The sequence below is a fragment of the Vigna umbellata genome, chromosome 5, assembly GCF_029865625.1.
Source record: "Vigna umbellata cultivar VRB3 chromosome 5, Vumbellata_1.0, whole genome shotgun sequence".
In the NCBI taxonomy this organism is placed as follows: Eukaryota; Viridiplantae; Streptophyta; class Magnoliopsida; order Fabales; family Fabaceae; genus Vigna; species Vigna umbellata.
In genome coordinates this window covers 55,908,573-55,932,108 of record NC_142169.1, presented here as the reverse complement: position 1 = coordinate 55,932,108, position 23,536 = coordinate 55,908,573, and the positions used below count along the sequence as shown (strand labels likewise).

At 35.9% G+C, this 23,536-nt stretch overlaps 1 protein-coding gene and 1 pseudogene across 2 annotated transcripts; both read right to left on the bottom strand.

Moving 5' to 3' along the window:
- Positions 1-7,070: 7,070 nt before the first annotated feature.
- LOC148198670 (ethylene-responsive transcription factor RAP2-4-like) lies at positions 7,071-9,233 on the bottom strand (annotated as a pseudogene).
- Positions 9,234-19,835: 10,602 nt separating this feature from the next.
- LOC124835560 (Tetratricopeptide repeat (TPR)-like superfamily protein) lies at positions 19,836-22,689 on the bottom strand. 2 transcript variants are annotated; one of them, XM_047310512.2, is made up of 3 exons: positions 22,532-22,689; positions 20,957-22,359; positions 19,836-20,295 (listed from the first exon to the last, which is right to left on the bottom strand). In XM_047310512.2, the coding sequence occupies exons 2-3, from the start codon at positions 22,282-22,284 to the stop codon at positions 20,046-20,048; spliced, it is 1,578 nt and encodes a 525-aa protein (XP_047166468.1). In that variant the 5' UTR covers positions 22,285-22,359; positions 22,532-22,689; the 3' UTR covers positions 19,836-20,045. The 2 variants fall into 2 exon arrangements, with proteins under 2 accessions (XP_047166468.1, XP_047166469.1); XM_047310513.2 differs by having other exon boundaries at positions 22,536-22,689.
- Between the last annotated feature and the right edge of the window lie 847 nt (positions 22,690-23,536).

Sequence of the window (23,536 nt, the reverse complement as noted above, 5' to 3'; positions counted from 1 at the left end):
AATTTCAATTTTGATAGAGTACCATACGTTTTCTTCCAGTGTTGTTCGACTATATATATTGAAACCTTTTTTTGGGGAGCAGTGTTCATCTAGCTGGGGAGTACCGTTGAAGTTTCTGTACAAATTATCCTTTTTCCTCTGGTAATCGATTACAGTAACCAGGATTACCAGAGGAAAAAGGATAATTTGTACAGAAACTTCAACGGTACTCCCCAGCTAGATGAACACTGCTCCCCAACTCTGTTTTTCTGACCTTTGCTACTTGTTTTGTTCTTAACTTTCTCCACCAAACTCCAAATGACTTGATTCTTGTTTTGTTGGAATCTAGACTCAAAGAGCTTTCCAACAAAACAAGAATCAACTCATTTGGAGTTCGGTGGAGAAAGTTATGAGCAAAACAACCAGCAAAGATGAGAGGTGGTAGAAATATATAAAACGTTAACTTTAAGGAATTAACTGCATCTACTCAGATGTCCAAAAATTATAAATTAGTAGTCATTGGAAAGATTTTTGAGTCTACTTTCTAATAAAAAAAGAATCACATAATTTGGAGGTCTGTGAAAAAAGTTATGATTAAAATAGTCAGCAAAGGTCAAAGTTGACAGCATGGGTTATGCACCTCACCTCAATTGGAGAAAACCACCTAAATGGACATTTTTATTTTGAAGAAATCAATGACCTAACCTCATTATTAGTGCAGGGAGTACACCCAATAACATTGAAGTCACTCACCCATCTCAAAAAAGGAAAAATTCAACAAAAATAGAGAATGGGGAGCATTGTTCATCTAGCTCGGGAGTACAGTTGAAGTTTCTGTACAAATTACCCTTTTTCCTTTGGTAATCGATTACAGGGGTCTTGTAATCGATTACTACAGGAAAAAGTGTAATTTGTACAGAAACTTCAACTGTACTCCCCAGCTAGATGAACATTGTTCCCCAAAGTTGATTTTGTGTCCCCAAAGTCATTTTTCATTACTCAATACCCTTCATTATTTTGTTTATATTTGTTTAATATTGAAGTATTCCAACTTGAAGTGTTCCATTAATGATGCATCCACAAAACCTTCAAAAGACAGTCATAACGAATCCAAAATATTCCTGGGGAGTGCTTAAGCCACGTTTGGGTAGCACTCTTCAACTTTCGGTACAAAAGGCACTTTTTCTACTGGTAAGCGATTACCAGCTCCCTGTAATCGATTACAACAACATCAGTCTTGTGTCAATGATGACGAACAAACAACTGCAAAACAAAATTAATATTTGTTGGTACAAATAACCAACGTAAGTGACAACCCAAAAGCAAGACACACCAAAAAATGACGAACAGATGCAAGACCAAAATCCACTCCCCAAAATACAAATACCGAGACTGACACTGTGATCACCTGTACTTGGTCTTCCATCAACAACTGACACTGACCTAACTTGAAAATCCTTCTTTTCCACACCTTCATCCATGGTTAACCACTTCAAAAAAAAATTAAAACACAGTCCTGCAGAGAGTGGGGAGTTATTCAGGCAATACTGGGTAGCAGTAACCAACTTTTGGTACAAAATATCATTTTTCCAATTGTAAGCGATTACCAACACATGTAAGCGATTACATCTGCATGTCAAACCTTGTCCATGGTGAAGGGCCTCCCCCATCAACCCAGGATCACCTCTACTTGGTCTTCCATCAACAAGTGACACTGACCTAACTTGAAAATCCTTCTTTTCCAATCATTCATCCATGGCTAACCACTTCAAAAAAAATAAATGAAAACACAGTTCTGCTGACAGTGGGGAGTTGTTCAGGAAATACTGGGTAGCAGTAGTCAACTTTTGGTACAAAATTCCAATTTTCCAATTGTAAGCGATTACCAACACATGTAAGCGATTACATCTGCATGTCAAACCTTGTCCATGGTGAAGGGCATCCCCCATCCACCCAGGATCACCTGTACTTGGTCTTCCATCAACAAAGGACTCACCTAACTTGAAAATCCTTCTTTTCCACACCTTCATCCATGGTTAACCACTTCAAAAATAATTGAAAACATAGTCCTACACACAGTGGGGAGTTCTTCAGCCGAAACTGGGTAGCACTAGTCAACTTTTGGTACAAAATGGCATTTTTCCAATTGTAAGCGATAACCAACACATGTAAGCGATTACAACTGCATGTCAAAGGCTGTCCATGGTCAATGGCCTCCCCCATCAACCCAAGATCACATGTACTTGGTCTTCCATCAACAAAGGACTCACCTAACTTCAAAATCCTTCTTCTGCACACCTTCATCCATGCCCAACTTGGTTAACCAATTCACAAAACACTCAAAATAACGAACAAAGAAGCCAATGTCAGGGGTCGAAGCCATTGTACAAAATAACGAACAAAGAACCACAAACTTCAAAAAACCCTTCCATTGAGACCGGTTAAAGCAGACCACGAACTCCACAAACAAAACTGCACCACACCAACTCAAATGGGTACACAGTCAACACAACAAACACACAAAATGAAATGAAAATCAAAAACCTGAAAATGGAAGACGAAAAAGAGAGTGTGAAGGAGAACGAGAGTGATGGAACAGAGAACGAGAGTGGTGGGGCAGAGAAGAACGACTGTGTGAAGGAGAGACAACGAAAATTTGAAAAAGAAATCCCTAGCAATGAGCACCAACTATTCTGGACAAAGGATTAAGTGAAAAATGAAGCAGGGCAGTTTGGGAAACTCATCCAAAGCAGATTTTCTTATTAAGAAAATAAATTCAAACCCAACCAAGTACAACGCGCCACGTGGCGTTGTCAAAAGTGTTGTCAAAACCCAGTTGTTGGAATATCGCTGCCCTTTTAGGAAAGAGTGTTATACACACAGTTGTACATTACTTATTCCTTTACATCCCTATCAAGCCGATGTCCCCAAGAGTAAGGACCATCAGTTTGCTTCGAGATTGAAGAAAAGAAGAACCATTGATTTGTTTGGTGCGAGAATCAGCAACTTGATGTTGAGTTGGTAGATGAACAACTTTAATAAAACCACTACTAACATTATTGTCACGAACAAAATAAAGATCAAGTTCAAAATGCTTTGATCTAGATTGCAAAACTGGATTAGCAGCAACCAAAACAGTATTGAGAGATTATCACAATATATATAGTAGGTGTAGAAGGATGAATGGTAAGTTCACTGAGAAAAGATTGAATCCAATGAATGTCAGCAGTAACAACAATTAAACCCTTGTACTTTGCCTCGGTACTGCTCCGATAAATAGCTTTTTGTTTCTGTGAAGACCAGTGATTGATGATTATATCATCCACATATATAAAAATGAAAATAGCATATATGGAAGTAATTTTGACAAACAAAGAATTATCAATTTTTGTAGGACAAAAACCAAAAGGAGTAAGAGTAGTCCTCAACTTTTGAAACCATGGACGAGGGTTTGTTTTAGCCCATAAATGTCTGTGCAATTTGCAGACTTGGCCTGAGTTTGGGGAAACCGGGAGGTTGACTCGTGTATACAGTTTCCAACAAATCACCATGCAAAAAGCATTATTTATATTAATTTGATGAATATGCCAGTTATTATATAAAGCTAAAGTAAGAACAATAGGTGACTGGACTAAATGTGTCATCATAGTGAAGTCCTCTCTTTGATTTTACCCTTTGGCAACTAATATTGTTGTGTCTTTGGAAACTTCCATCATTATTTATATCTACTTTTAAAAACCCATTTTCATCCAATTGCCATTGGTTTGGAGAGCAGATAACTCATCTTGCATGGCAGCATACCATTATAGTTTAGAAAGAGCTTCTTTGACAGATGTACGTAGGTTCAACAATGTGATCATATAATAGAATCCGGGCAGGGGCAGGAACCATAGTTAAAGGAACATGAGAAAAGGAAGGATTAGAAATAGAGAAAGTATCATTACATCGAAATAACGAAGGGGTCTAGAAATATACAATTTTCCAAAAGGGATAGACATTTGTAACCTTCTTGTTGCGTTGCATAGCCCAAGAACAGACATTAATTGATGAGTTCTAAAATTCAGTTTATGTTTATTATAAGGTCTAAGAAGAGGATAGCAAGCTCACCAAAAAATGCAAAGAAAATTATAATCTGGTAACTTCTTAAATAACTTCTCATGTAAAACGGGTGTAGGTAAAATTTTTATAAAAGTGGTGGCAATGAAGAAAACTGCTACAGAACATCAAGACCCGTGATGAATCGCTCCAATTTGAAACCGTGAATGCTTGCAAGAACTTGTTGTATACCAAAAAATTATAATGTGAAACGTTTGCAGAGAAGGGACAGATTGCTGAGCGGAAGACATGTTAATCTTATCTTGCTTTGATACCATGAAACGTAAACACAAAACAATGAAGAAAAGCTTTGAACACAGAGAAGAAAAAGAATAAGAAAAGTATTATTCCGAAAAGTTAAAACTACAAAAGAGAGAAAAGGTGAAAGCTTTATATACAACAAAGACGACCAATCTGACTAAAGTCTTTAGGACACTAAGCTATTTTAAGGAAAGACAATTGTACACTGTTATATATTACTTATTCCTTTACATGACAGAATCTATTTTTGCAACTCAGTCATGTGCCTTTTTTATTTTTATTTTTCATGTTCATCAAAATCGAGCATTGGTTTTTATCTTGCTTCATTTTTAACCAATAACAAAAGCTACAATAAAATGAGTTTTTCTAAGAGTTTTTAGTTTTGGTTTACTCACATATATGATGATTTCTACGTCGGGTGACATTTTCTAAATAGTTCTTTAACTTTTTTTTTAACAAATGGATTCTTATTTTTGAAAATTTCGTACTAACACGGTTAAGGAGGGTATGTATATTTTTTATTAATTTTTAAATATTTTTCTATTTTAGAAAAAAAAATGTCAGTTTCAAATTAATATTGTGCCACACAACATAGTGTAACGTGTCACCAACAGTGTCACATGTTACTGTGAGACCACGTGTCATTGAGTCAGTTTTAATTTGGTCTTTATATTTTTATTTTGTCTCAATTTGGTTCTTGTATTTTTATTTTTGTCTCAATTTAGTCCTATTTTTTTTAATTAAATAATTTTTTCCCTCTCCAAATTCAAACAAAATTTAATTTTTATATAAATATTATACAAATATTTTTATTGAAATTGATATTTTTATTAAATATTTTTAACAATATTAAGTTTATTTATATTTATATTTAGTAAATTATATAAATGGTAATTATGTTTTTTAAATATATGTATAAGAGTTAAAAAAAATGACAATTAAAGATAGTTTTTTCTTCCATGATCTTTTACATTAATTAGAATTTTCACATAGTTTCTCCAAGTTTTATTTTAAAATAATGAAATTTCACGTAATTTGTTTACTTCCTTACAACTATAGTTTTTGCCTTTTCCATGTCCTTTTGCCTACCATTTTCTACAAACTCTATCTAAGGAACCACACCCCATCACCTAGCATCTCTTCTAAGCTTTGTCCCAACCTAGGAGGTTGGTATCAACTATTTTTGAAAATTTTTCACGTGATTATATATAAGTTGTTCACCGTAATATTGTTGCATTATGATTTTTTTCTATCTAATTTATTTAGATGTCTTTAGATATATTATTTCATGCACACCATAAAATTAAGATGGAAGTCCCTCCAATTTTAAATCTGAGCTAATATTGTGGCTCTAATTTTAAAACCCTATACAATTCCTTTTATTAACAATTCAAATTTTAGATGCTTACATTGGAGTTATTGCTTATAATACAGTTGTAGGATGAATGCTTTATTATTTGTATGACTATTTCTTGAGCCTTAATGATACTGAGAGATTACAAGTGAAATATTAGTTGTGTATATATGAGTTAACACTATTTGAAATTTAGAAAGTACTACCTGTGAAATAAAAATATTTTTGTCATCCACTAGGAAATTATAACAAAAAAGGAGATTTTTTGTCATCCTAATAAAAATATAAAAATCATGATACGTTAACAACTTTTTTTAACAATTTTTTGACAATAGACTACATATTATTATTGTATTGATTCGCATATTTAAAACGGACTAATCACGAGTTATTACGTAAGCGATTGTAAAAAAATGGTCAAAAAGAAGATGTTAAAAAACTTTTTCCAAATAAAATTGTAACAAAAAAAGAAAGAGATTTTTTATGACTCCACAAAGGGCAAGTAGTGGGTGCGTTGTCGTTTCACTTACTTTCTGTCACTTCCTTTCTTTATAAAAATTCTAAGCCAACATTCACATATATATATATATATATATATATATATATATATATAAACTCATTACAAGATAACATAAACAATAAAATTTTAAATAAAGTTTGGTCTTAGTCACAGACAGTAATATATAAAGTGAAGGATTCGATTGGTTTTCGTGTTTGAAATGTGTTTGAAACTTCGGAGACATTTCAGAAAGAAAAAAAGAACACCATTTAAAATAGTTTTAGTTTGTATTGATCTTTGATGTGGATTTGTCATGCGCTTAATATTGTGTGGTTATCATTTTTGTTCACCTTTCAAGCACACTGTATTTAGATTTTTGTGTAGAAAGTAACAATGGGTCAACTATATAATGATATTAACAAAGAATGATATTAGAGAAAATGTTACCTGTTTATTGTTGGTAATTAGTGATATGATAATGTAGTTTACACTAAGAAACTATGATATTGCCATATGACATTTAAGATGAGATTTTGAGTGAATGTATTTCTGTATTAAAATAAAAGACGTGTCCCATTACAAAATAAAAATTGAATGGATAAATCAAAAGATTGATGGAAACTCTAGTTCTATATTAATTTAAAGGTTTAATAGGTTCGGAGGTCCCTATATTTGCGGGTTCGTTTCATTTGGGTTCTCCAATTTTAGAAGTGATCAATTAGGTCCCTAATTTAACAAAATTGAGTCAATAATACCCTTTCCGTTAAATGTAATGGACGGAGTTAACTTTTTAAAGTTGTGGCATGCTGAGGCATCATTTTATTTGCAGGTGGCAGAGTTTGAGCTTAATACGTGGCAATTTCTGCAATTTTTAATTTGCATTCAGATTCCCTTCGGATTCCCTTCAGACCCCTCGCTCTCCGTCGTAACAGGAGACGAGGAAGCTTCCACCTTGCAACACTTGTTGTTGATGTTGTCGTCCGAACCCTTCTCAGAATCACCCTTCTCTGGCGGAGGAGCCACTTTGGACCGTGACCTCTTCGACGAACCCTGAGGCTTTTCGGTCTTCCCCTGTTTCTGCATCTCAGCCAGGCCTTCGCATATGGCCTGAAGCTTCGCGTCAACGGAGGAATGGAGCGGCTTGTACTCCCCGAAGCCTCCGCCCATCGAGGAACCCTGGTGACAGAGGTTTGGGAAGTTAAGCCTGGCGAAGTCACCTCGGAGTTTGTACGCCAGAGCGGCTTCCTCGGCGGTGTCGAATGTTCCTAGCCAGAGCCTGGTCCGATTCTTGGGGAGTCTGATCTCAGCCACCCACTTCCCCCAGAGCCTGGTCCGATTCTTGGGGATTCTGCTGCTGCTGGCTCTGGGTCTGGATTTGAGCCTGGATCTGAGAGATCTGAGAGGGGGTTAGGTGGTTGAGGCCGAGAAGAGACGTTGGTTGTCCATGCGCGAAGCCTATGATGTTTTGGGTGTTGGATAGGGATAACCCGTCGGCAAATGCATTGGTCATCGATGCAGAGCAGTTGTTTGAGTACATAACAGGGAAGGAGGATGAAGAGGGGAAGTAGATGGGAGAAGGAGAGTAAGAAGTAGAAGGAAAAGAGGAGTTTGAAGGTGAGGAAGAAAAGGAAGGGGTTGAGGAAGGACTCTTCATAAAAGGTTCAAGAACGTCCATTAGTTCACCCTGAACGGATCTGAGGGAAGCCGAAACTCTATGCTGCTGTAAAACCTGGATCTCGTTTCTGAATTTTGACTAGCGAATTTTGACACTAAAACCTGGATCTCGTTTCTTGGTGGGTTAAAAGACAAACCCAAAAATCTTAGTTTGAAAGACAGATGATTAACAGAAAGGGATTCAGAGAAGCGGGGTGTTGCAGAGAGGGGGGAGAAGGAGAAGAAGATGAACCACAGAAGGCCTCAGCATGCCACGTCACTCTTGGTTCTGCCACGTATTAAGCTCAAACTCTGCCACCTGTAAATAAAATGATGCCTCAGCATGCCACCTGTTTAAAAAGTTAACGCCGTCCATTGCATTTAACGGAAAGGGTATTATTGACTCAATTTTGTTAAATTAGGGACCTAATTGATCACTTCTAAAATTGGAGGATCCAAGTGAAACGAACCCACAAATATAGGGACCTCCGAACCTATTAAACCTAATTTAAATTGCTTAGTCATCTTATTGATTATTTATAAAATATTAGTTACACTAGTGTAGAAATGGCCTTTAACGTCACCTCTTAGACGTCGGATCACACAATATCTAATGTAAAAAATTAACCGATGGCATTTTGGTAAATAAGTTGGCCTTGGCGACGTCGGTTCATGGGGGGCCTGACGTCTAGACGTCGGTTACAGGTGCATAACCGACGTCTATACTTTAAACCATGTTAATTCGTACAATTAGACGCCAAAAAGGGAGCGCCAGAATGTGAAAAGTAATTTTTTTTCGCCATTTAGACGTCGGATCCCGCTACACTGACGTCTAAATAGGCATTGAGACGTCGGTCCCCCATACATCCGACGCCTAAATGGCCTGACAGGGTAGGTGAAAAGTTGTTTTGGACGTCGGCTCCCCTTACATCCGATGTCTATATACACCGCGAATATTATTTTTTAAATCGAATGGACGTCATATTAGTGAGGTCCCCGATGTCTAGTCGAGAATAGACGTCGGGCACTGGGGGCACCGACGTCTTGATTCCTGTTAAATCAGAAATCGCGAACCCACGATTACGCGTTCTTCATCGTCTTCCTCCTCGCCTTTTCTCTCCGCGGCATTGCATTTCCAGGTGTGTTTCATCTCTTTTGAACCATTTAAACTTACTTTTACTCCGATTAAATTAGTCTTTGATGGATCATCTTCCATTTGAACCGATTAAAATGAGTTTTCGTTGTGTTTTGGTGCAGTTTGTCTCGTGTTTTTGGGTAGCGTAGTAGCACCTTCTCCCTTTGCTAGTTTTCTCGTAAGAAAAGCTTGCGTCTTTTGGATCTCTTATAGCATTTCAACCCAAAATCGAACCTGGGTCCTTGCCTAGTTCTCATGTCACCGTATTCTTTTTCATTGGTGGTTGGAATGGAACTAGGCAAGGCCCATATTCGGTTGAAATGGCATAAGAGATCCAAAAGACGCAAGCTTTTCTTATGAGGAAACTAGCAAAGGAAGAAGGTGTTACTACACTACCCAAAGACACAAGCTGCAGTAGACGTCGGTTAATGTCATGTCTGACGTCCCATTAACATCACCCATAAAGACGTCGGATCGGAATATAATGTTAAAAACCCAAAATAACAGATGTCTAAAACCCTTTCTGCACTAACGTTATGCTCATACAGAAAAACCCGATAAATTTTGAAAAGTGTATTATCTATTCTTCAAAAAAAAAGAATACAAACTCTAGATTATACATTAAATTTTTAATATTTATTCATTATATAGGCCCTATTTGATAGAGAGAGAGAGAGAGAGAAAATGCTAAAAAAAATGAGTGAAAGTGGACGGAGAATATAATAGTAATTAAATATATTGAATTGAAAAAAAGTAAAAAATAGAAAAAAAGATAAAAATGATTATTGAAATAAATGCTCGTCAATTTCAAAATTAATTTTATGTGAGTCCCCTCAATCATACAACACTAAATGTATTTCTATTTACTTAAAACTTTTTTATCTTCTAAACAAAACCAAACATAAGTGTACTTTAAGCCATCAACAAAATGGGAAATGATAATAAATTTAACTATTAAATAGTTTTTCACTAGTAAAAAATGTAGATTTTGACGCTCCATATACGCTTCGGTTATACAAAAACCGAAGCGTACAAGGTTATATACCTCGGTCACCATCCAACCCGTGGTGGAACAGCTATATTGCTTCGATTAAGACAAAACCGAGGCCTATACACCCCTACTGCTCAGTCTGAGAAGTCTGAAAAGGCCTTGAGAAGTCTGACAACTACCTACTGCCTCGGTTCGCCACGAAACCGATGTCTAAACCCCTTCCTATTGCCTCGGTTAGGATGAGACCGAAGCCTATATATACACCTTTGCTGCTCACCTGAAAAGACCTGAGAAGTCTGACAACTCCCTACTGCCTCGGTTTGTTAGGAAACCGGTGCCTAAACCATGTCCTATTGCATCGGTCTGTAGGGGAACCGATGCCTAAACCACCTGCTCCAACTGCTGCTACGCCTGCTCCAACTTTTACTTGCCAGACCTAAGGCATCGGTTTAGCACTGAACTGAGGTCTATTAGCCACACGTTCTACACCGTTGATGCTTTTAACCGATGTTGTATGCTGACATTACCTCGCGTGTGTGAGTAACCGAGGTAGTAGCTCAACTTCATATTTTCAAATCTCGCAGAACCTCCATTTACGTCGACAGTTTCTTCTTCTTCCTCGTATACGGTCTTCTTCTTCATTTGCGTTTGCGCTTTCGTCCACCAGTGCCACTCCTTGGCTCGCCACGCCACCGCTTTGCTACTAGTTGTCTCGCCGGCCTCCGTCTTGGTAGTGCCACTACTCGTCGTCGTTCTTGGTCGCGCCTCCTCCCTTCGCCGTCACGCCATTGGTGCCTCGCTGGTGCTACCTCCGCCATTGTTGCTGCCAGTGGTCTCGCCTGCCTCGGTCTTGCCAGTGCTTGCGCATTCCTGCTCGTCCTCGTTCTTGGCCGCGCCTCCTCCCTTCACCATCGCGCCATCGTTGCCCTGCCGGTGCTTCCTCCGCCACTGCTGCCTCCGCCGGTACTGCCTCCAACGTTGTTTCAATCTTGTTGTCTGCATTGAGGTTTGTTCATTGTGTTTTTGCTGATAATAATTGGTGGAGGCTGAAAGAGAAACAAATTGTATGTATTGGTTGTTTTTATTTTTTTAATTTTGTTGGCAGTGTATTGGTTGTTTGTTGTTGGCAGTGTATTGGCTGTTTCGCAGTTGGATTGTTAGGATATTTCATGTATTTGAAATTTCCCTTATCATTAACGTATATCTTATTTTGTATGGTAAAATAAAAGGAATTCTATAATATTATTTTTTTCCAAAATTAAATTTATTTTTATAATACATTAAGTTAAATAACTCAGCACAAATAAAACACAGTGAAATATTAGTGAATGTTAAAAACAGAATTATGCTAATTTAACATGAGGGTTTATAAATAATATCACCATCATTCAACACTTTAAAAAATAGACTTAATAACCTATTTTGTCTCTAGTTTTGCTGATTTTTCTCAAAAAGGTCCTTTGTTTGAAAAAAGTGTCAATTTGGTTCTCATTTAGTAAATATTGCGTCAACGTCGTTCCATCCGTTAAATAGAAACAAACGCGTTAATGGATTGATGATCTGGCAAAGATAATGGTAACGTGTCATTTTTAAGGTTGTATGTGTGGTGACATGTTTAGTATTTCCTTTAATTATAATTAGTTTGGATTAATGTTTTCCTTTTAATGACTTTTAATTATAACAATTCTGAATTAATTCCTAAATTTTAATATGATACTTCTTGTCCCTTATTTCTGTTGTTGTTTCCATCTTGCAAAGTAGCCTTCTTCTTCTTCCCATTCTGGTTCGTTTCGCATTGAGGGAGGCTAGGTATGGTGGCTCAGACGCGACTCATCTCCACGATGTGTGGGTTCGTTCGCCGACATCTCTACAACGGCGAGGGTCTTAGTTAGTGGACGTTTTCGTGGCAGTGCATGGCGTTGGCTTGGGGTTTCGTTTGGGGGATCTTGGGGTTCCTTTTGGATTTTCATTTTCTCCTTCTCTGATTCGAATTTGTAGAGGACTTTTGTTCTTTCCCTGTACTTTGTTCCTGACTAGGGTTTATGAAATCTGGAATTTGGGGATTTTGGAATTTGGTTCTTACGATTGGGGTTTTTCTTGAGTATTTAGATTTGCAAATTGGGTTTCTTGAATCTTCTGTGCAGGTTGCGCGATTTGGTGGCGAGAGTGTTGATTTTGGATCTTTGGTTCTTCCCTGTTCTCGCAAATGGGTGTAGATTTTGTTCTTCTATGCAGTTTAGGGTTCGATTGGGGTCTTGGTTATTCTTGGAATTCTTGGTTTGTTTGATGCAGAGGGCTTTTGCACGGAGAGACTTAGTGACTGTTGTAAGTTTGGGTTTCTCTTGGTCGTGGAAGAGGGTTTGGGTTTCTCTTGGTCGTGAAAGAGGGTTCGGGCTAGACTGGCGGTGTCCATTCCTTGGCGGTGACGAGAAGTCACGGTGGTCCGACGATGTCACCAGTGATCCTGGTTGGGCAGTTGAACCTAATTGGGCATGGAAGCCAAAAGTTGAATTTAGGGTTGGATATTGAAACTGCAATGGCAGAAAAAAAATAATAAGAATTTTAATTGCACTGTAGGCCCAGAGTATGTACTATCCACCTCAACCTCTAATTACTTAACACGTCACCACACATACAACCTTAAAAATGACACATTACCATTATCTTCTGTCAAATCATCAATCCATTAACGATGTTTGTTATCTATTTAACAGAAGAGACGATGTTGACGCAATATTTACTGAGGACCAAGTTGATACTCTTTTCAAACGAATGACCTTTTTTAAAAAAATGAACAAAATTGGAGACAAAATTGGCTATTAAACGTTAAAAAGTATATCAAATTTGATTTAAATTATGAAGACCATTTATGCATTGAGCAAGTTTTGGAGAAGAGTTTTCAAAATCTTTGGTTAGAGAGTGATGTATCATAATTCTTTTGAATCAATTAGTAGTTTCTTTGAATATTGAACGGAGATGACGTTGGTGTATAGATTTTAAAGTTTCTTACTTTTATTTTTTTAAAGAAATTATTATGTTAATAAGTTGAATAATTTGGTTTTGATTAATAGAAAACGATATAAACAATTTAATATTTTATCTTCATGTATTTATTTAAATTTTTTCATAATAGATAAATTTTGTTGATGTTTCGTGAAGTATAATTTTTATCAAAAGTTTAACATAGTTCCTTATGTCTCTTATTTTATTTTAATTTTTAATAAATTTTCGACGAATGAATTTTAAGATATCAGTTAAAACGTCAAATTGATAATGATATTTTATCGAATTAAATTATATTAATGCTGGTTGAATATACATAAAAGTAAGTATAAAACACATTTAAATAAAATTATACTAATATGATATAAATTTCTAAATTATACTAATATGTGATATAAATATAGAATTTATTAATTTAAGAAGTTATTATATTTTAGCATATTTATAACAATTAAAGATATATTTGAAAAGTATCATATTATATTCTAGAAATTAACGTCATCAGAATCTACGCCGAACTTAAGCAGAAAAATAAGTTTGAATTAAATTATATCAATTTTAATGTATAATTAAAAAAAACTTTAGTAACTGTTGATCCAAAGGATATAGTGAAAATAGAGAAAATACAAGGATGATAATGTTAAGTTATTTAATCAAATAGGATGATTAAGATGTAATTAACACATGTAACAATAAGTATGGTTAAAATCAAAAGCACGTTATTTAATTGAACATCAAAGAAATTACTTCCTTTTCATATTTTTAATCCCAAATATATATGCAATATATTACGACATTTTACTTTTGGGGCATTATAGAAAATATATGATTTTGATAATTTTACATTAATTTTGGAACAAACTCCTACCAGTATGATTTAAAAGAAGAATTGTTGGCGACAATGAAAATGTCCATGAAGAAGAATGTAAAATTCAACCATCAAACACAAAGATATATAAGATATATAAGATTATAAAAGTCAATCATATCTATTGAATTATTTATTTTTATTATATTTTGTAAATTTTTTTGGTGTTCTTATTTTAGTTGTTTTTAAATACGAAAATCGTATCATCTATCACTACAATAAATAAATATATATATATATATATATATATATATATATAAATAAAGTTATTGAAAATAAAACCAAATATATAAATATATGATTACAAATACGAACAATATACTTAAAATTCAACCAATCTAACTAACTTTATTTAATATATGTTATACCATTGTTGTAAAAGTGTATATAGTTTTATTTGTGATTGCATTTATACTTGAAATTGAAATTGTGTTATGTTTGTACCTGTAACTTTTGTATATGTTGTTCATCTGACTCTATTTTCTACTTGTAAATCTAATGTAATTATTTTTTAAATTATATCTATATAACTATGTTGTTGCATATTTTAGACCTTTATATAACTATTGTATGTTGGAGGTGCAATATTTGGATTTAGATAGAGCTTACAAATGAAGAAAATGGATGACAACATCCAATATATGGAATAAGATTATTTTTTTCTTATTTTTCTACCATGATTTTTTAATATGATTTTAATAAATAAATAACATTGTAAGATAAGATCAATATATTTGAATTGAAAATAAATCGACTATCATTTTCCTTGCCATCAATACGCTTACTTAAAAATAAATAAACTTTGCATAAAAGTAATAAAATTAGTTAATTTGACTCATTATTATCTAATTAGTCATAAATCCATGAAAAATGAAGAAAAACTAGTTGAATAAAAAAACTAAAAATTCAAATTCATCATTTTTTTTTATAATTCTATAATTTTCTATTTTAAAATACATACATACATATATATATATATATATATATATATATATATATATATATACACATAATTATATAAATATACATATTTTCATCTTTCAAACAATACAACGCAAAAAACTAATTTTTTAAAATGTTTTTTGTTTTTGTTTAAAAATTACCAAGCTTAAAATATCACCATGTCCCCACGTAATTAAGGACATTTCTCATCATTAATTAGTAAAAAAATATAATATTTTATATTGCTATATTAAAGCTACTTTTATAATAACCTATATAGTAAAATACTCATTTTTTTTCTTTTTGGTGTTCACATTTTTTCCAATTTTAACTTTTGAATAAAAAAATATAAATTAAAAAAAATTATTTTACCAATTTTATCATTTTCTTTAAATTCAACCGATTTTTAATTAAAATCTATTTACAAAATAAATAAAATTTATTTACAATAAAATTATAAAAGTATTTATATTTAATTTTATAATTATAATAATAGCAACTGTAATAAATATAATTTGTAAAGGTATAAAATTAGACAATAAAAAAATATTAAAGCTAATTAATATATGAAATTAAAATGCCACATTGAAAAGTTAATAAATATAATTTATTATAAGCAAAATTTTAAATTAAATTTATTTTAAAATATTAAATATTAAATATTAAAAATTAAATCATAGTATCAATTTTGAAGAATAATAGTTCTAGCATTCATAAGTAAGACTAAATTGATTTGATTTTAGAAGGGAAAAAAAATATTTAGTTCTAGCAAAAGAAAATATAGAGAAGTTGAACAGTGATGGGATGGTGGTTGATGAAACATCACAAACTCTTCCATCTTCAACTGCTTCTTTCACGTGAAAATGGCGTCATTTTCTGCTTGGCTTTGCTTAAACATTGCATGTCATCCCAACAATTTAATGGATTAATCATTCATCTGCTTTTTACATTCATGGTGCTGCCTAGCACTAATGTTCTTTTGTTTGGTCCATTTTCTCTTCCCTTATAGTTGAAAGAAGTCACAAGGTATATTCAAAGAGAAGATCCAAATAAAAATTAATTTCAGGCTTGGTAAAACAATAAATTGCTCCTCAACTTTATTGTTAGACCGACCACCTATACCAACAGCTAAGTCGACCATTAGGACGATCACCAGACCGACAACATGGTCAGATTATCAACGACAATAACTTATTAAATTCTTAATTTAGATTAAGGTGTAATTGGGTTGTCATTAGACAAGCAAAAAGTAAAAGGTCCATTACAACTATTATATAAAGGTCTCAAGTATGACTTTAAAACATCATGTACACAATATGCATATTTAGCCATCCAAATTGTCTCTTATTGATTTAAGCATCAGAGTGCCTTTTGTAGTACCCTCCTACATGTTTTGAATGAGCGAAACAAAATGTAACCGTGCTTCCCAACAACTTGGTCAATTTCCTCAATAACCCATATGGTCTGCTACAATGCTCGGTCGGCCCCTACATGTCTTGCTCGGTCTGCTATAATGCTCCTTAACCATCTCTAACCTTGAATTCGGCCTAAGACCCCACTATTCCCAAAACATTTTGGCGCCCACCGTGGACCGGAACAGACATCCCATTGCAATCACAACGAGTCAGATGAGTGACACTGGGGAGGACGACTACCCAACCTGCTAATCTCATTTAGCTTCAATCTCAACGTCCTGGCTTTTGTTCTAGTGCATAATCATCCTCGTCCAAGATTCAAGCATAGAACGTTCGATCTCTCCATCTTCACCATTCAACTTATAACCTAAACTAGCTCTAAAATTACACTTATCAGTCTCATTTTGCGTCGACCTTTTAGCTTTGAAGTTTTTGACCATCCAATGTGGATTATCTTTTCCTTTCCATGCAGGTCACATGACACTACATACCGATCAGACAGTTTCGGTCAACATGAACAAGTCGGCAGGGAAAGTTCTTCGTGAACTCTTGTCGCACCTTCGACAGGTCGGTAGGGAACGTTCTTGGTGAAATCCTGTCGCACCTTCGACAGGTCGGTTAAGAACGTTCTTCGTGTTCTGTAGCACCTGGTCGACAGGAAACATTCTTCATAAACTCTTGTCGCACCTTCAACAGATAGTTAGGGAACGTTCTTCGTAAACTCCTGTCGCACCTTTAACAGGTCGGCAGGGAACGTTCTTTATGAACTCCTGTCACACCTTCAACAAGTCGGCATGGAAGGTTCTTTGTGAACTCCTATTGCACCTCCAACTGTCAATAAGGAACTTTCTTTGGGAACTCCTATCGCACTCTCAATAGATCGGCCTCTTCAGGCCTCAATTGCTTGGTTAACCTTGGCCTCATCAAATGGTCAACCATCCCTGGCCTCATCAAATGGTTGACCATCCTTGGCCTCAACAAATGGTAGGCCAGACATGGCCTCACAAGTACTCGCCATCCATGGCTTCACAAGTACTCCCTCGCAAGTGCTAGACCAACCTTGGCCTAATCAAGTGCTCGGTCAACCATGACCTCACAAGTATTTTATCATCCTCGGTCTTGTCAAATGGTTGGCAAGCCATGGTCTCACAGGTACTCGATCAACCTTGGCCTAATCAAGTGCTTGGCTAACCATGACCTCACATGTACTCAGTCATCTTGGCTTCATCAAATGATCGGGCAACCATGGCCTCATAGGCACTCGGTCATCCATGGCCGCAAGAGTAGTCGGTCACTTATGACCTCGCAAGTACTTGGCCAACCTTGGTCTTATCAAGTGCTCAGCCATCCATGGCCTCACAGGTAGTCGACCATCCATGGCCTCGCAAGTGCTTGGCCAACCTTGGTCTTATCAAGTGCTCGGTTAGCCATGACCTCACAGGTATCGGCCAACCTTGGCTTCTCCAAATGCTCAGCCAACCATGGTCTCGTAGGTACTCGGCCAACCTTGGCCTGATCAAGTACTTAGTCAACCATGGACTCATAGGTATTCGGTCATCCATGGTCTTATAAGTACTCGGCCATCTATGGTCTCACAAGTGCTCAGCCAACCTTAGCCTCATCAAGTGCTCAGCCAACCATGGCTTCACAAGTACTCGGTCAACATTGGTCTCATTAAGTGCTCGGTCATCTATGGCCTCATAGGTACTCGGTCATCCATGACCTCACAAGTTTTTGGCCAACCTTGGCCTTATCAAGTGCTTGACCATGGCCTCACAAGTACTTAACTAACCTTGTCATTAAATCGTCGGGCAACCATAACCTCACAGGTACTCGGTCATTCATGACCTCACAGGTACTCGACCATCCATGGCCTCATAATTACTCGATCAACTTTGGCCACACCAAGTGCTTGACCAACCATGACCTCATAGGTACTCGACCATCCATGTCTCATTAAATGATCGACCATCCTTGGCCTTAGCAAATGGTCGACCAATCATAGCCTCACAAGTACTCGGTCATTCATGGTCTCACAAGTACTCGGTCAACCATGACCTTAAAATGTTCAGTCATGTTGACATCAACTTCTCAACCAATCATTGGCCTGAGGAGGTACTTCAATCATCAACAAACCTAGGTTAATCAACGTATAGTAGGTGCCACCTAATCCATCTTCATCGAAAAGAACCTATTAACCCATTCACACATTATATCATTCTTGAGTTTGGAGTCTTGTGTATTATATGACTACCATACCGTTTGTCAAGTTGTCCACCAAAACCAACCGTCAAGTTAACCGTCAGGATACTATTAGGTTGACCACCAAGCCAACCACCAAGTATTTCAGAAATGATGTTGACAAACACAACTTAAATTAAATAACTTTTGATGAGTGACCAATTAAAAAGTTAAAAATAAGATTCAATCCTATACATGAAACAAACACTATTTTAAACCTTGAATATGATTAAAAAAATAACTAATGTTTCTCATATTTATAAAATTCACAAATGCATATCCACACTAAGATTTAATATAGTTAAGTTAATTATTTGGTAACCATATATTTGCACACCAGCCTTATAATTTATATTGTTAACTTAGATATTCCTCTTATCTTATTTTAGACAGAGTTTAGCCCGCTGTACACTGTTGAACATAATTATATAAAATAAAATTGATGAACCATCTTTATAAAGTTGTGCATATATTAATTATATTATATTATTTAGCTTAACCTCTCCCTGTATGCACAAATAATTGAAAATTACATACTTATATATTCTTCATTTATAAGATCTTCATTAGTAGTGTCTAAACATTTATTTGGGTGAATTTTCATAAAATGAATTATCATTTCTTCAACATTATAGATATTTATTCTCTATAACAATTTCATTGTAGATACATGATTGTATCTATAAAATACAGCTTGCAATCCTAATATTTTTCCTTCTTGTTTTTTCTAATGATATAAAAGTAGAGAAGAAGAATTGGATTCTAGCAGTGATGCCATATAATTGGAAAAATGAATATGAAATCATAAATAAACTGGAAAAAAGTATATTAAAAAATATCTTGGGAACCTCTTTAAAATATGCTTTTATTGGATTTCCACCACATGCTTTCATTCTCTTCATAGTTAATGATTCTATGTAAAGAAAGCCTGCAACCATTGATCATTGTCGCGAATCCAACAAAACAGCTTACATAAGCTAAATGAGATCATTTCAATAATTAAGTAAACAGAACAGCATATTTAAATGATCATGTCCCAATTCCCACGTGACCAGTACACAACACATTTTAAATCTTTTTGTAAATCAAAACATTATATTTAGGAGAAGACAATTAATTACATTTACCATGTGATTCTAATCTCCCAAAAGAAACTAAAAATAGGACTGGTAATAGTAATTAGATATACAGAAATAAATCCTCCATTCCTAAATTAGTCATGTTGACTCAAGACTAAATGGTCATTGGTCCACTCCCCAGTTCACACTCCAAATATCTTCTAATCAGTAATCACAGCACTGGCATTATTCCAACCACACTAATCCACTATTCATTTACATACTTATCATAATTATAACAACTCACTGTAAAGATTAATATGCATATACTAAAGAAGAGGTTATTGCAAGACTTATGTACACTTATTATTATAATAATTACAAAGTTATACAATGATCACATGATTACCATTTCCTTGGTGGCCCTTGATCTCCTCCACTCCAATGAAAAAATGTAACAAAAAAAAAAGAGATATAAGCTACAAAATTTTCTTGTTTTTCTTTTTCTTTCTTCTCTATATTTTTCTGCAATTTAGTTTTGTTTTTGTTGATTAAACTTCTTGAGAGTTGTCTGGGGAAGAAAGAGGGAAGCAGGTGTCTTCGCCACCGGTGTTCCAAAGAAAATGAGCATAGTTAGCAGCATAGAAGGAGTTATTAGGATCAGCTGAAATGGCCTCCAAATAAGTTTCTTCTGCCGCCCACAGATCATTCTTCACTTTCCAGAGAAAGGTGGCGTATTTATTATATGCCTCCGCGTCTGGTGGTTCCACCTCTATTGCTTTCTTGAAGTACTCTTCCGCTCTGTATTCAAACCACAACCTAATTGTTAGTCAATAACACAACCACTTATCACATGTAGATTAAATTGCAACAGCACGTTACAAGATTCAACTAATTAGTTAAATAGATTCAACTAATTAGTTAAATAGATTTTCTTGAGCACAAAAGTAAAAGTCAACAAAGTTACGTGTTAGATCTTCCTAGTCCTGCACGTGCAATATCATGCGAGGAAGAGATAGATCTTGCTCACAAATCAGTGGTGTAGGTATACCACACCACATATTCAACTATCAATATTCAATTGGACTAAAAGCGATTTCTTTATCCTTTTCTTCATCAAGGTTAAATCTCAAAACAAAGATTTCTTTATTTTTTTCTTCATCAAGGTTACATCTCAAAACAAAAAAAAAACAAGCTGAGTGACATCTTTGAAAACAATTGAACACTGTTATTAGGACCAAAAGTGTCACGGTGAATATCTAATTGAACAACATATTTAGAGTTAGACTTTGAAATTACTATTCAAACTGGAACTACTCCATTTGAATTTATCTAAATAGTTAGCAATGAAAAATTCTCATAAAACAATATTATGAATCAGTAAAAGTAAGATGAACACGGTAAAAAAAAGTTAATTTTAGAGAAAAATAATAAAAGTGAAGCATGTTTGATAGGTTCGAACCTGTCATAATCGTGAGCAACGAGGTAGAGGAACTGGGCATAGTTGGAAAGAAGAAGAGTGTTGTTAGGATCCTGAGACAAGCCTGTTTGGTACACAAGCTCCGTTCTCAGATACTCTGCATAGTCATCGGATTCGATCCTCGCCATCACAGGTGAAACAAACCCTTTCATGGCATCACGATCCAAACCCTCACCTCTCGAACTCACTTCCATTCTCGAAGCCTCTTCCACCATCGCGTTCCAAAGCTTCGCCTCTTCCTCCTCTTGCCCCAACACCGACTCTGTTTCCCCTGTTTTGCAAACCTGAGATGAAGCACCCTCGGGAAACACCGTGCCATACCGGTCCGACCGGTCGAACCGGCCATCCCCGTCGGTGCCATTTGCAGCAGGACGCACCCTCCCGCCTCCTCCATTACCACCGCCTACGGAGGCGGTGTTCTTCCCGTTGGAAACAGAGAAGGTCTTCACGGCAGAGGAATCAATGGTATGAGTGTGACCCCTTTGGTCCTGAACCTCCACGACGGTGGTTACCGGTGGCGGAGCCACGGCGGCGATCGCAGTGTTGTGCCCCATTGAATAAACAGTAAAATTCGCCAGTAAAATCATTACATACACCATGAGAGTTGGAGTGTGAGAGAAAACTTGCTGAAACAACCACACGAAGGAGGCGTGCATTTCGTTCTGCACGCGTTGGAGGATTCCTTGCAGATCTTCGTAGAAGAGAACCTCCCTCATTTGAAGAGTGTAACTATGGAGTTCTCTGATTATAAAAACCATAGAAGAGAAAGCTTTCTTGACAGAGCAATATGCAGATTCCCCTGCGTCTCTAAACCCTTCCTTCCACTGTAGCTTCTTCTTAATTATCCTCAACGAAAACGGAAGCTCCACGCTGTTCGCTTTCCGTTCAATATTCGCTGGAATAATCTCCTCCGGCGGTTCAAACTCCTCTGCGAAATTCAGCGCCGGAGCAGTCTCTTGAAAGTCCTCGGATTCCGAATCGTTGGCATTGACGGCGTCACAAGAGAGTTGAAACTTGAGCGCGAGATCCTCTATCTTCTTCGCGAACTCTTCGTCGGAGAAAGGCTCCAAGCTTGCGCTGCACGCTCTCCGCAACTTCCCCCTGCGCGTGAAAAGCGCGTGGTGATCGAACGACTTCGTCTTTGGAAGAAGGCGCGTGGACGAAGGGAACAGGTTGGAGCGGTGCACGAAGCTGCAAACTAGAGTTCGGGGCTTCGAGGAAGGGGAAGAGATGGCAGAGGCAAGAGTTTGCGAGGAAGAAGGAGAATGAGGAAGAACGGGTTGCGACAATTGCAGAACCTTGAGTCCCATAACGACGTCGTAAACCGGTGAATGAAAATCTCCCCTTTTATGAAGAAAGAAGTGTTCCTTTTAGCTCACTCAAACCTACACAAGAAAACGAAACAGATTCATCGGTAAACGCCACAAAGCAACACGAAATTCTTGCATTCCATTGGGATTCACCATGTAATGATTATAACTTCCATGGAAAACGGATCTGAGAATATAACTGTGTCCAAGAAAATAACAGAGTGAATTAATTAATGAACAAACTTACTCACTGCAACTAAGCAAGTTCGCGGGTCCGCAGGTTATGGACTCTGTTTCTATGAGACGCCGACGATGGTTTTCCGACGAGTGTGACGGCGGAGACGAAGCGCAAGAGTTGCGGCTTCAGTTTATATCAAAAGGGTTAAATGGGGAATGCAGGGGAATATATAGGGCAAAGGCAAAATGTGAGAGAAGATGGAGAAAAATATCAGAGGGTGGTGACCGGTTGCTACGGTAATAGTGCCATTCTATTGCATGCAAACCGCCATCAAGCCTTACAGCTGCATCAGGTTCTCAGTCTTCGTGTGGGTCCCTTCTTGTCACTGTTCTCCACCATCATACTCTGATTTTTCCCAAACTTTTACTACATGAAAATTCACTATAACACAAAAAATATATAAAAAGAAACTAAAAATTAAAAGAAACTTTTGCATGAATCTCGCTCCATATGAATTTTTTCTCCTTTTCATGGTGACAAATCCTCTTTTACCGAGTTCTTGTGATTAATATTTATATAATAAATAAAATATCGTAAAGGTTCAAACGATTCCAGTGAATAACTTTGTTTTCATTAAGTAAATCTTTTAATTTTAAAAAGTTGTGATTATGACTTGCTAAGCATGAAAAAAAAAGTATCCTTCTTCCAAAAGGTTTAGGATCATGTGAATCTTTTGCCAACAAAATATTTGATTTATAAGGTTTTCATATATTTTTATTGCTAATATTCGAAAATATATTGCTTCAGCAATAATTTTTATTATCTATACCTAATCTTTTATCCGCCATAAATTATCATCTTTATAATGTATAATCACTTTAAGTAATTATTAAATGGCGAACCACTTGATAACGTAGATATGGATAAATACGTTCACATTTAAAATGCATAATTACGATTCATTTGATAATTAAAAATTGAATTATTTTGCACCTAGCTATTTTCTAAAGCTGCATTAAAAATATCTAAAGAGGGCTACTAAATTGTGGTTGTTTGAGATGGAAGAAATGAGTA

Bases quoted from the DNA above. Each gene is read 5' to 3' on its own strand.
- LOC124835560 (XM_047310512.2), bottom strand. From the start codon at position 22,284: ATGGGACTCAAGGTTCTGCAATTGTCGCAACCCGTTCTTCCTCATTCT. The intron at 20,296-20,956 runs GTTCGAACCTAT...GTTTGAATACAG, and splicing joins GTTGCTCACGATTATGACAG to AGCGGAAGAGTACTTCAAGA.